Source organism: Dendrobates tinctorius, unplaced genomic scaffold (assembly GCF_039654945.1).
Source record: "Dendrobates tinctorius isolate UK_male_01 unplaced genomic scaffold, ASM3965494v1 ptg000070l, whole genome shotgun sequence".
In the NCBI taxonomy this organism is placed as follows: Eukaryota; Metazoa; Chordata; class Amphibia; order Anura; family Dendrobatidae; genus Dendrobates; species Dendrobates tinctorius.
This window is the reverse complement of record NW_027361738.1, coordinates 59358576-59371809: the sequence shown is the minus strand read 5'-3', so window position 1 is coordinate 59371809 and position 13234 is coordinate 59358576. Positions and strand designations below refer to the sequence as shown.

Sequence of the window (13234 nt, the reverse complement as noted above, 5' to 3'; positions counted from 1 at the left end):
GAATATCAAGGCTTAGTTTTTCCAATTTTCTCGGTCTTTGTTTTTGTCTGTGTCTGTACATATGTTTCCTGTGATAAATGGGAAGGCTTCTTCCTTTCCAAAACTCTTCAGCACCAAAACGGAAAATGGGGAAAGTTATCTGTTTTCCACAGCTTTCAGCGGAGATCTCGTGCCAACAAATGCTGTAGTTTCCATTTTACAACACCTGCTCCACTGCCTTTTTTATGACTTGAGAGTTAGCTGCGTGCAATGTGCAGAATACCAGAGTCTTTTAAGGTGATCTCTTTTATGCAGAAGTGCAGGAAAGCAGAAACCAAAGTGGTTCCTTCAGAAAGATTCCGATGGGGACACAGCGTCTCTCATCAGCTGGCCCTCCAGGTACCAGAGCTTTGTGGTTTTGTGGCTAATTCTTAAAAAATTTAATTTGGTTGTTCCTTTCCCAAATTTTAACCAAATCCAAATGTAACCACATTCATCCCTTAACCACAGAACTGGAATGGCCCCGTGGCATCACATATGCACCTGTCTTGTTTTCTCTGCCACAAATGTATTGCACAACTAATTGGCTACCAAGTAAACTAAAAAAAAAACCCCAAAACATAGCCTAATTTATTAGTTTACATAATTGGCTAATAAAATTGTAACCCATTCATTCAATTACATTTAATGGAGAATGTTGTGGAGATTTAAAGAGGTCCAATCGGCACATTTTTCCCCACTTAACTGCTATGTGGCCGCAGTTTTTGGAGCAGAAACTCCCAAGTTTTTGAGGAGGATTTGGAGGGTTTCCTTTCAGTTTCTGCTCCAAGACGACGCCATGTGCATATACCCTCCCAATGACACTAACAGGTCGTAGACTTAAATGGATTGTTCACATCTGAAAATAATCTTAAAAATGACTCTCCATGCTCTCATCATTGCTCTTTAAATGCTGCCCTGGTGTCTCGAATTCCTATTTTGCCAAGACGAGCAGCTAATCACCAATTCTATGTCTATGAGCACCAGGAAGTCTACTGCCAAGTGCGGTCATTGGTGTAGTGAGGAGAAATCTGCTGAGTTTTTTTTGATTTGTACATTTTTCTTTACGTTCTTCTTGCATCTTTTTTGAAGATTCACCGTTATTACTTTAGTGTGGTGACCTAAGTCTACATATATAATTTCATCTAGTTAAGGAGTAGATACCAATATCCAGCAGGCCCATCTTGACACTTACCCACCACAACCTGCAAGTTGAAGTTTTGTAGAAGGGTCATGTGAGATCTCAAGGTTACACAACTGGATTAATAAATGAGTGTTGGGTGGATCTAGGTCAACTAGAGTTTCCCATCGGGAAATGAGATGAGATTCAGTGATGACAATGAAAGAAGCTGGCCATACACATTAGATGGCCAAACTATGTTTGTCTGACAGCCATCTTGGCCAACTCTCTATACAAAAAAGCGCTCCTGTGCTGTTTGAGGAAGCCGCAGACTGAAACGTTGTCCGGCAGCTTATCTCCAGGAGAAAAATGTGATCAGCAGTCTGAAATTGGACTTGCCTGGTCGTCATCTCTCCCGACTATGAGTCGGCCTGCGCCCTCATACGCATTCTACCTTCTGCTGAACCCGTCGATATTGGGTGATTCAACTGACTTTAGTCGGTCTATGGGAACCTTAAAGAAGCATTCCTCCTCCCATGAAAATTTCTATCCCATTAACATATTGAAGTCCTCATATTATATAGTACTGTGTATTTAGAATTTCTCATTTTGTCTTTCTACTCAGATAATTATTTTTCCATTAGGTCTATGACATCACATGATTAAAAGCTGACAAGCTGAATCCTTCTAAGCTCTGTATATAAAAAGAGGAGGTCAATTTTTCCTGTAGGAGTCATAAGTCCCTGCAAAAGTCCCTGGCAGAGGGTGAGGTGGAGAAGAGAATGATAAATGCTGGGACAAGAGACTTCCTGTTTCTACATAGAGCAGAGAAAAGAGAATTATCTGGGTAGAAAGGCAAAATGAGCAATTGTAAGTACACAGTGCTATATAATATGATTGCAATATGTTACAATAAGATTGTGCTTCTTTAAATTTTAAGAAAGTTAACAAACGTGAAATGTCAGCTGTACAGTTTATCCAAACATGACATTGAGGAATTTAAGAAAAGCCCAGGACAACCTTATTTTGTGTCTTTGAACTTGTCCATTTTTCGGTATTAAAACTTTTCTTAATTAAGGGTTCACATGACACTTTTGGTCTTTTAAGTCATGGGGCTTGATGACAAGAGGCCAAAAGAACATTGTTTTGGCCTCTCTCAAGCAGATACACATTTTATACCACACAAAAAAGTGTGAAATAACGTCATGGACTACAGTATTCTATACAAAAGTGTCCAGTGACGAGTGTTTGGCAAACTGTTCCAACTCTAAATCTGCTGCTTCCATTGTGGTCCCGCCAGTTCTTCAGTGGTGATGTCGCGTACATCAATCGTTTGACAGCTGCAACCAATCACTGGCTTCTGCTGTAATGTTTGCATGTATGGCATGTGATCCTCAGGGCCACTGATTGACTGCAGCGGTCACATGAATGATGTGGGCCATTGAAGTAATGGAGGATTTAAAAGTTGATTAACTGTTATTTTTTATTAAGTACTGTTTCATGCATTGAGGCCATTTTCTTAATTCCAAACTTTTTTTTTTTTTCCTTTCCAAAAAGAGTTGAAATCAGATTTAACTTTAAAGTCTACAGTTAAATATAAAAAAAAAAAAAATCTTCATGCGTACAGTAGTGGGGGAATAAAGACTGATGATGTTTCTTGCTCTACACCAATTCAGTTTAGGGAAAGTATATGAGGTGTCTATATATGTAGAGATGTAGTCCAGAAAAATAAAACAGACTTCTGCTATGAGATACAGTAATGTGAAGTCGCCAATAATACGATATACTCCAATGTAACAGATAGAAAACCTGTCGGAACAATTTACAAAAAGTGACAGTAAAGGTCATGAGCAGAATTTTTTTGTGGGAAAAAGTGTGCACTGAAATTTGACTTTTTTTTTTTTTTTCTCTTACACCAGAAAAGTGGGTTACAGGCAAAAAAAAAACGGTGTGTGGAAAAAATGCTACGAATATGCTTGACATGCATGACATACTGTTGTGAATTATTCAAGACAAGTATATTGTAGAAGGACCCTGATATTAGTTACAAGCGTTTCCTGACCGTACCTGGCTAGGATGACATTTTAGGAGCTAAAGGTTTTACGACCCAAAGACCTCAGGTCACACTTGTGAAGCAAAAGTTTTTTTTTTTTTTTTTTTTGTACTTTTGGTTTGTAGACATTAAAGGGACTCTGCCAGCACAGAATGACTGTTCAAACTAAATCTCCACCCCACCCCACCATGAAGCATCGAGTGCTTGTACTTTTGATTTTAGTCATTCTGAGCTGACAGTCCCTTTAAAGGATTGTTCCTCTACAATGTTATTAATGGATTGCCTCCAGAATAGGTCGTCAATATTCAATTGGTGGGAGATGAAGACTCGGCCACCTCCAACTGTGGAACTGTTCTCTGCCAGTGGTTGCCGGATCTAAGCCATTGCGGAGCTGAACAATGCCATATTTACCACCTGCAGCCACTATACAGTTGACAGAGTTGTGCCGTTCATCCGGTTGTTGCAGAGAACCGCTAACAACGGTCATCTCCACTGATCTGATATTGATGATGTATCTCTAAGATGGGTCACCAATCCATGTACCATTTAAATGCCTTTTCTCTCCAAGGCTACCCTTTTTCATATGCTTTTTTATGGACCTTGAGAAATGGCTGATGGGTGGAACAAGATAAGCGCAATAGGTTATCTGGATAACATTTTAGTTACCACCTGATTTGGTTGGATAATCCTACATAGTAGTATGGATTATTTTAAAGTAACTGGTCTCCTGGGCTGTTAATATACATCCAGTCAAGGAGTCAAATCAAACATTGGTGGTAGTAACAGTGCAGTTAACTTTCTTTGTGTTTTGAATTAATCCAACTTCAGGAGAACCACAGAGATTCTAACCATCCTCTGTGGTTCCCCTGAAGAAGTAGAAAACGCATTGAGGATAGACCGCACTATGAATACTTGCGTTTGTGTTGACTACTTGATTGGCTATACACCAGCAGCGCAGGAGACCGTTACTTTCCAATAATTCATATTACAAACTTGGACACTTACAAACAAGAAGGAAGAGCTTCCAAGAAACCACTGAGCCTGCTACTTCTCTGGACATGGCCTGTCTATGTATTCCATGCACAGCTCAGTCATTAGGTTGGCCTCCATATGGTAATACATTTCCTGTTGCGAGGATTGGATAAAGTGGCTACAACTTCCCCCAACTGTTCATCAGCCGATTTAGCATCTAAGCACCCCCCACTCCTGCAATGCGAGTAAAATTACGTTATAATAGTATGAAACAATTGGCATAGTTTTTTGTAATCCAATATACTTCTGTAGTGAACGTTTACCTACCTAATGTCATCTAATGTCGCTTGTCATAACCATACTTTGTCAGAAGATCAGACAGAAGGGACAAGCGGGAATTTACTGTTGATCTGTGGGTTGCTATTCCCGAAAGTAGGTACATGCATGCCGATACACCTCCTTCCTCGCCCATCAAAGTAAAGAAAATGTATTTTGGAACTTGGTTTTTCTTCACCCTTTTACCCAGAGGGACCATTTTTTGTGAATTGCATAGTGCCGTGTTTCCAATAGATTCACTCATCTGTCCAACCTCTGGAATTATGATGCCTTTTGTTATGCCCCCTTTATCAACTTGCTTCTCTTTGCTTTTATTATTCTGTTTCTCTCCTTGATGCAAGGTTCTTATTTTCTTTTGTGATCATGATACGAATTCATTACATTTTAATTCCTTTTGGGGTTCTAATTAATTTTCTTTTTTAAAGAGTTAAAGTTAGAGAGAGACTGGTGCGAGATGAGAACATGCATGGGAGTCAAAAATTTGACATAGAGACCTCTACCCAAAGGAAGCATCATGCAGCCCCGGTCTACTATAAGCCATTTCAATCCGAGAACTCTGCATTTGATAGAGTATATAAGCAGCCATCTCCAAGCCAGCAACCCATCCATGGCTACATCCAACCAGCCAATGTTGTTCATACACCCAAGATTGTTTCACGTACGAAGTCGGACAGCGTCATGGTGTCTGCCTTCACTACCTCACTAAGAAATCCACTGGCAGTCAATGAGGGGAATGCTGATAAATCTCGTCAAATTTATCAAGGATTGACCAGTACACTTGAGCCCTACAAAATGACTAGTAATGGTAGGCTTCATGACTATGCGGATGAGCAAAAAAGTAGAGATGTGCCACCTCCAAAGGACACGATTCCATACATTTCACAAAATGTTCTACCCCAGAACAAGGCAAATGACCGCTCAGGAAGAGCCGAAGCCATCATGTATCTGCAGAGTGGATTAATCAGTCAACCCTACAGACCACTTGGACAAACCAAGGAGGTTTCAACTATGAAGCATAAAATGCTTCTGCGCTCAATGTCAGACTCTGGCATGCCAAAATCAGAAGCTATTTCAATAAAAGAATCTGAAGTACAAAAAGAGATGGTATTTTTGGGCACTGAAGAAGATCCCCACATTGCCAATGGAGAAGCTGGAACGGTAAACACCAAGGTGTCTGTGGCCCAGCTTAGAAGTGCATTTTTGGAGACTGCAAATTCCATCAAAACAGACCCGTGGGTGATGTTTAATTTTTTTTTACCCCCTCCATTAATAGTGTGTGACCCCTGCACGTCCTCAACTTACCGCACAATGTTATTAGATTCCCTTGTTTGGTGACAGAATAAGAGTACTCACTCAGAACTTAACTCCCTTGTGGAATGCTTTTGTCTGTCCACTTGCATGTTTTTGACATTTTGAAGTGTTTGCCGTGCTCTTTACTTTGACTATCCTTATCATTTTGTCTCTCTCTCTCTCCCTTTTCTTTTTCTAATAACCTTCCTCTTGATTACAAAGTGAACCCAAGGCTGAAATGCCAGCATCAAGCGTTGATCTTGGTGCCGCCGCCAATGAGCGGGAAAGGGGCCCGCGAAGGCCAAGACTCTATATCTCTCCTGGTGACAATAGAAAGACTTCAGAAAGATTTAGAACCCAACCTGTAACTTCAGCTGAACGGAAAGAAACAGATAGGTACGGAATGACCAGCTGGAGACTATACAATCGTGACCATGTTTCACTGGCATGACCGTGTGTTTTAGACAGCAGCCCAATGGATCAAGCTTTACGTTAGTTTTTATTTTGCTTGGCATTTTGAGCCTGAGACTCAAATTAAAAATGGCTTTACTTGCTTTTCAAACCTATGTACTTTTTATCTTATAATACTGATTTGAAGCTGTAGTTTTGTGTGCATTGACACCTCATGAAAAACCTAAAAACCTTAAAATATTCCAATTATTTCACTTCTGTGTTTTTTAACTTGCTGTGAAATGGAATTATTCACATTTTGCATGAGTTTTACATGATAAAAAGACACCAGTGCTTTGAAATAAAGCAGACTAATGATTGTTCGATCTTCCACAGGACGACGTTTAATCCTTCTCAGCCAATGCAGACACCCGAAGGCAAGTATACATCTTGACACGGTGGGGTTGTTCCTATTTTGTGTTTTTAGCCCTTAATCTTCTTTTTCTTTTTTTTTTTTTATCCCATTTTATTATATCACAATTAAAACTGAAAAATGGAAAAAGAAAACTTTACAGATCATCCACCCCCACCACCCCCATTCCTTTTCCTTATAATTGTGGCTAGCTGTATGACAACCAGCCATCTTCCTTGTTTGCAGTTAGACAAAAAGATCAAGCATTGCCTCTTAGGTTGGTTTCATACATCTCTGTACTCGGATGCACAAACCAGCTGCGCGTCTCCTGACCGACATGACGCCGTGGAGGTTCAGGTCAGGGGGAACTTGCCACCAGATTGGAGAACACAATTTTTATCTTCTCCAGCTCCTTTTAAGAGTAACTCTGGAGGACCAGAATGGCTGTTCAAACCAATTACAAGTGCTCAGTGCATCATGGCGGAGCCAAACATTGAAGTGCATCTTCCCTCCTGCATGTTTTCCATCTATTTCATCCTTTCTCTTGCTCTAGCAAACCTGAGCTATCAATCAAAAAACAGAAGGGGTGGAGATAAAGGGGTTTGGTCATGTCATGGGTGCACAGAGTGCCTAGACGTTGAGGTTTGAGGCTATGTTAGATGCCTAACGATGAAGTCCTTCACTTCTAAAGTAAGAAGTTCCTTTTAACAGATCAGTCGTGTGGTAGAATTCATCCAAAGATCTTTTGAAGTCCATTTTTCTTGCGGTTGCACTGCTGTTATTGCTTCAAAGTTTTTGCAAAGTGTTGCATGTTATGTGATGATTTTGACATATCTTTGATTGTAACCCTTTTGTCCAGAGCCGATTTCCCACTTTTGATTCCACCTTTTGATAGCGTATTGTGACTTTTTGAAAAGTTTTGGCTCATAAATTTGGGGTAAACATTAAGTGCCGCTAACTACACCTAGACTACACACCGTTTTAAAAAGCGGTATAAAATCTGCAAATTTTTACAGAAAGAATGTCATGCAGCAAAAATGTACGACTCTTACATGCCAAAAAAAACCCTGGCACAAAGGCCTTGATAAATATCCCCTATGATGTATCCATGTAAAGGATGCCATTATAATCTGTATGTGATTGATGATTCTCTTAGGCCATCAACATGGGCTGCATTGCCATCTATGTACCCAACATGGGCTGCATTGCCATCTATGTACCCAACATGGGCTGCATTGCCATCTATGTACCCAACATGGGCTGCATTGCCATCTATGTACCCAACATGGGCTGCATTGCCATCTATGTACCGGCTCAAAGTTACTGAAAGCCCATGACATGTCTGCTAAATGGATGACACAGTGGCACATTTTTTACCAATCGATTTCTATCTTATAAAATGCTTAAGGTTACCTAAATTTTTTTTTTTTTACTTGGATGGAAAAGGGTATATATATCCTAAATAATATACAGGTGGCGGTTAATTGACCTGCCTAACAATGCAATATTTTTTTTCTTTATCCAGTTATTTTTTGTGAATTTTTTGACAATACAATCACAGCTTTCTTGGTCAGTTATATTGGTATCAGTTTCTTTTTTCATTGTATTCAGTACTGATATGCACAGTAGTAGTGAACGTATTGACTATATTTTCTCCACAGAGGAAGCAAAGGTGGACGAAAGAGCAAAACTTAGTGTCGCTGCAAAGAGGCTTTTGTTTAGGGTGAGTAAGATGTTGCCGTTTGTTCATATCGGTGTGGCCTTTGCATAACAGAATCTGCAGGAAGTAGGTTGATCATGGCTATGGCTATTCATGTTATTAAGGGGTGAATCATTTTTAGACAATATTCCTATATGGAAGAGAGGTTAATTATTTTTACCCATGACTTTGCCAATTGTGTCATCTACGGTAAAATCCGGTGATGGTTTTATTTGGAAACCTTGTTTTTTTTTTTCCCAATCAGGTACAAGTATGAATCCCGTAAAACTGATTGTGCTTACATAGAGTATTCTTGCTATGGCGTCTTTAAACGTTCTGTTCAGGCTTGGAGCTCAAGTCTGCAATCAATCTATCAGTCTTTTGTGAATCCACGCAGCTCGCAGTGTGAGCACTGTCAGGATTTGCCGGGAGTTGTGGGCGCTTGACTGCAAGTATGTGACTTGTATGCAATGTAGTCACTTGACGACTAGACATGCGCAGCCTCGCTCAATATAAGTCAGTTGAGTGAGTCCAAACAAGTCTAGTCAAAATGTGCCAGGAAGTATGCAAATGTGAGGGTTCACAAATCTGCAGTCAGAATTACTGAGGGACTAGAGAGCCCCAAGTCTGGACAACCCCTTACAAAATGCCTGAGAGAGAATACTGTAGATAAGCCAGATCTGTGGGTTTGATTTGTTTTTCCATTGTAAATAGCATATAAATTATTTTTTTTCTCCCTTTTGAAGCTTTTGGAGTCTTTGATTATACTCCAATCAGTTTCTGTAGCACTCCATTGTGTGCTATGACTTCTTGTGTAGAGTTAAGCATATTGATTCACAGGACCCTGGTCTGGTGGCTACAGCCATATTCCATAAACCTATTGAGATATTTGGCACCCCTTGTGTAGTAGGCCCAGAGATGTCCTAAAAAATTGAAATTCATGAGACCTCACCAGAGAGGGGACATATCACCCGTACATTTAAGACATGGGATTACTTATGGATGTGTAAGAGAGAAACTAATAACTGGGGAAGTGAGAGAGAGCTGACACTTCAACCTCCTGCAGTGAACAGGTAATGACAACAGGAGATTTGGTCTGAGAAAGACATTTACATAGAGGCGGGGAAGTAGACTTCCCAGCCGTAAACTTCCTCTGATCAAAGCATGGCTCTGAGACCTTTTGGATTAATATTTGGGTCTGCATTGATCCAATATTTATGGCCGAGATATTTTTTCAGCGTTGTAGCGAAGAGACGATCCTAATGCATTCTGACCCCTCCAACTTAATATTGGACCAATGGATGATGCTATCCATGCCATGTTTCATCTCTATAGAGAGGGAAAATCGCAATAGGAAACATGACAACAATATCTACCGCCTGGACCCTACAGGGGTGAAGATATCCTGAAAGTTAGGGGGTCTCATAAAATTCCAGCAGACCTAGCACATGCCACAACCAGCCCCCTTATGCGCTCACCAAGGGAAGATATGTGGGCGTAACCTTGATTTAATGAAAATCCAACTCTAGGTTTCTGCCATTTGTCTGGAAGTTGCAGCTTGCTGTTTTGACTGTTTTCTGAAGGAGTACCTCCGCTAAGCTCTTGACCCATCTTCGTGACACATGTTTAATATTTTTCTTTTGTTATCCCTTTTGTGCCATGCAAAAAAAAAAAAAAAAAAAATCTTCCTTCTCACCCCCCATTGGTGGTGGTTTTGGATGTCCTTTCTCATTCTCTGGCCCTCTACCAGAGGCCTGGGAGTTTAGGGTTCTGTGCAGGATCATGGTTGTTCCCAGCATTGAGCTTTTCTTGACAGAGTGCACAGATGTTGCTTCTGGGATCTGTTGTAGCCACTTTTCTGTTCTTCCTTCCAGATCTGTTGTTGCTGCCTTAGGCTTTCTCTCAGCATCTCATCTTTTAGTGCCATTTTACTGAGGTATTCCTGTATACTCCTGGTTCATCCGTCATGGTGGCTTGGATGCTTATCAAGCCTCGACCACCAGGCTTGATGGTATATACTGTTGGTATATAACCTTTGGATACAAGACTTAGGGTGGAGACCTCCATGCATTGTGTGGAGCTTTTGTGTCTTCACATCTGCAGCTTCCATCTCTTCTTTTGGCTAACACGCTATGCCTGCAGGGTATCTGATAGCTGGCAGGGCATATGTATTGATGGCGCAGATTTTATTCTTGCCATTGAGCTGGCTCTTCTGGACCTGTCTTACGCTTTTATATTTGAATGTTTGCTGCTTTCCTTGCCTTCTCCTCATGGTTACCGTATCCTTGTGGGACGCCGAGGCACTTGTAGCATGTCTGTACATATGCTATATGCCCTGCTGGTAATCCCACTCCATCAGTCTTTACTACCTTGCCTCTCTTTATTACCAACTGGCTGCACTTCTCCAGCCAGTTGGTAATAAAGAGAGGCAAGGTAGTCAAGACTGATGGAGTGGGATTACCAGCAGGGCATATAGCATATGTACAGACATGCTAAAAGTGCCTCGGCGTCCCACAAGGATACGGTAACCATGAGGAGAAGGCAAGGAAAGCAGCAAACATTCAAATATCGCAATGTCTTCACTGTAGATCCTTGTCAGGTGGCTCGGTGAATTGAGGTCTCATTCGATATATATCTATACATAATCTATACGTAAGTTTCTACACCCACGCTGACATGTAAAAGCTTGGGCATCCCTTGTCAAAATTAGTTATTATGAACAGTTAAGCAAGTTGAAGACAAAATGATCTCTATCTGGCATAAAGTTAAACATGACACATTTCCTTTTGTGTTTTAGGCAAAAAAAATTATATATTGACTTTTTTTTTTTTTTTTTCTTTTTTTTTTTTTTTTATTTCAAAAATTCCAAAAAAAAAAATGGACCAATCCAACAGTTTAGTTACCCTTGGAGATTTGTGTGCTCCGATAACTTTGATCAAGGTTTCAGACCTTAATTAATGTTTTAGGGTTATGGGTTGCTCACGATCATTGATAAGGAAAGGCCAGGTGATTTCCCAGCTTTAGTGAAACCCAGCCTCCTTTAACCTAGTGCCGATAAACAGCAGCCATGGGTTCTTGTAAGCAGCTGCTTAGCAGTCTGAAATTGAATGTTGTGGAAGCCAACGAAGCCAGAGAAGGCCATAAGAAGATAGCAAAGCGTTTTCAAGTTGCCCTTTCCTCAGTTTGAAAAGTAACTAAGAAATGTCAGTTAACAGGAACTTTGGAGTTCAAGATAAGGTCTGACAGACCAAGCAAAATTTCAGTGAGTTGCCTGTAGGATTGCTGGAGAGGCAAATCAGAATCCCTGCTTGACTGCAAAAGACCTTGAGAAAGATTTAGCAGACTCTGAAGTTGTGGTACATTGCTCTACTGTTTAGAGACGCCTCCAAAAGTATGGCCTTCATGGAAGAGTCATCAGAAGAGAACCTCTCCTGCATCCGCACGGTAAAATTCGGTGTCAGAAGTATGCAAAAGAACATCTAAACAAGCCTGATGCATTTTGGAAACAAGTTATTTTAACCAATGAGGTTGAAATAGAACTCTTAGGCCACAATGATCTTACAAATCAGAAGAGGCACCTGGGATTTCCACAGGTAGGAGGCAGTTCACTAGGCTACTTATGTGGCTATTAGACCAAAGATCTTTTGAATCTATTTGTTCATCTCTAGTCTTGTCCTATGAGGTTTAGGTAGCAATTACATGGGACATGACCTCATTTTAGGAAGCCTGATTATACAGACACCAGTAGTCAAACAGTCAGGGGAGCCTTTGAAGACAGGAAGTTTTGACTAGAGATGGTAGAATCTATTCACATAACTCCGGTCTATCGGCCACATCCATAATCTGTGACCACTGGATGGGAGGCCTTCCAATCGCCTTACTTTCTGGCATTCGTGGCTCCTAGTCGATTAACTGGTCTAATCAAAAGAAAAGGGAGTGGCGGATGTTAAGGATATTTACAAGTCACACAGTTACGGACCGGGATTATGGACCCAGAGTTCTGCAAATCGATTTTTCCCATCTATAATGGTGGTCATTTTTTTTTCCTTTCCACTTAAAAAAAATAAAAAAATAAAAAAAGTGCACATTCTACCATTTTTGATCTTTGAAGGTGTTGGCCACTTTTTTATTTAAGGTCCTGAATTAAGTGGTCATTGTCTAGTCGTGGATAACCCATTTAGCAGATCCATGGGTAATGCTCAGCTAAATCCACAATTGTGGATTTTGACCTTACCATTGAGCTAGCTAGATAAAATTCTTCCACAGATTCATGCATAATCTACATCATAAACTGACTGACGCGCTGCCCATTGATCAGTGGTCCAGATTTTTCAATTTCCTGGAAAAAAAAAAAAATCGGCAAATGGGAATGAGGTCTGCAGAAATCTTATCACTTTGTTACTACATTAGGACTTGTATAAGAACACGAATTGAGTTGAGCAAAAAGACTTGCAGGTCTCTGGTCTATGTCAATAGTTGATGGCAGCTGGACCAGAGCCCTACGAGCCTCCTCCTTCCTGTCGGCATCTTAGGCACCACTTTTGATCAGCTGACCTGTTGCAGCATTGAGTGAGTCATGCCGCTACGATGATGCTGGACCTACTTTTTAGAAGAGTCGCTAAAGATGCCGACAGTTTGTAGTAGGTTTGCAGGGCTCTGGTCTGCCAGCCTCAGACTACTGACGTGATCGCCTTGCCAGGGTCCTGCAAATATTTTTGCTCAATTCTATCAATATATATTTGTTGCAAGAAATCACGCCACTCTTATTTGAAGGCCGTGCCTGGTATTGCAGTTCACCTCTGTTCCTGTACAAGTGTTGCGGTTTATGGAAAATTAGAGGACCTTTTTTATTTTCTATATTTAGGAGACCCTTTTACTAGTTCAGGGCTGTCTTTCACCATTGCTTATTCTTTTATGGCTATGGCACTTGCTTGTTGTTTTTGG

The 13234-nt window shown here is 40.6% G+C and overlaps 1 protein-coding gene across 9 annotated transcripts in view; it reads left to right on the top strand.

Moving 5' to 3' along the window:
- SVIL (supervillin) overlaps window positions 1-13234 on the top strand; it is a 239617-nt gene that overhangs the window by 149201 nt on the left and 77182 nt on the right. For 7 of the 9 annotated variants that reach the window (XM_073581705.1, XM_073581707.1, XM_073581702.1 and 4 more), the window contains 4 exons: window positions 4925-5731; window positions 6012-6185; window positions 6576-6616; window positions 8253-8314. In XM_073581705.1, coding sequence (XP_073437806.1) covers window positions 4925-5731; window positions 6012-6185; window positions 6576-6616; window positions 8253-8314 — 1084 coding nt within the window. The remainder of the gene's footprint in view (window positions 1-4924; window positions 5732-6011; window positions 6186-6575; window positions 6617-8252; window positions 8315-13234) is intronic. The other 2 variants (XM_073581709.1, XM_073581710.1) reach the window with 2 other exon arrangements.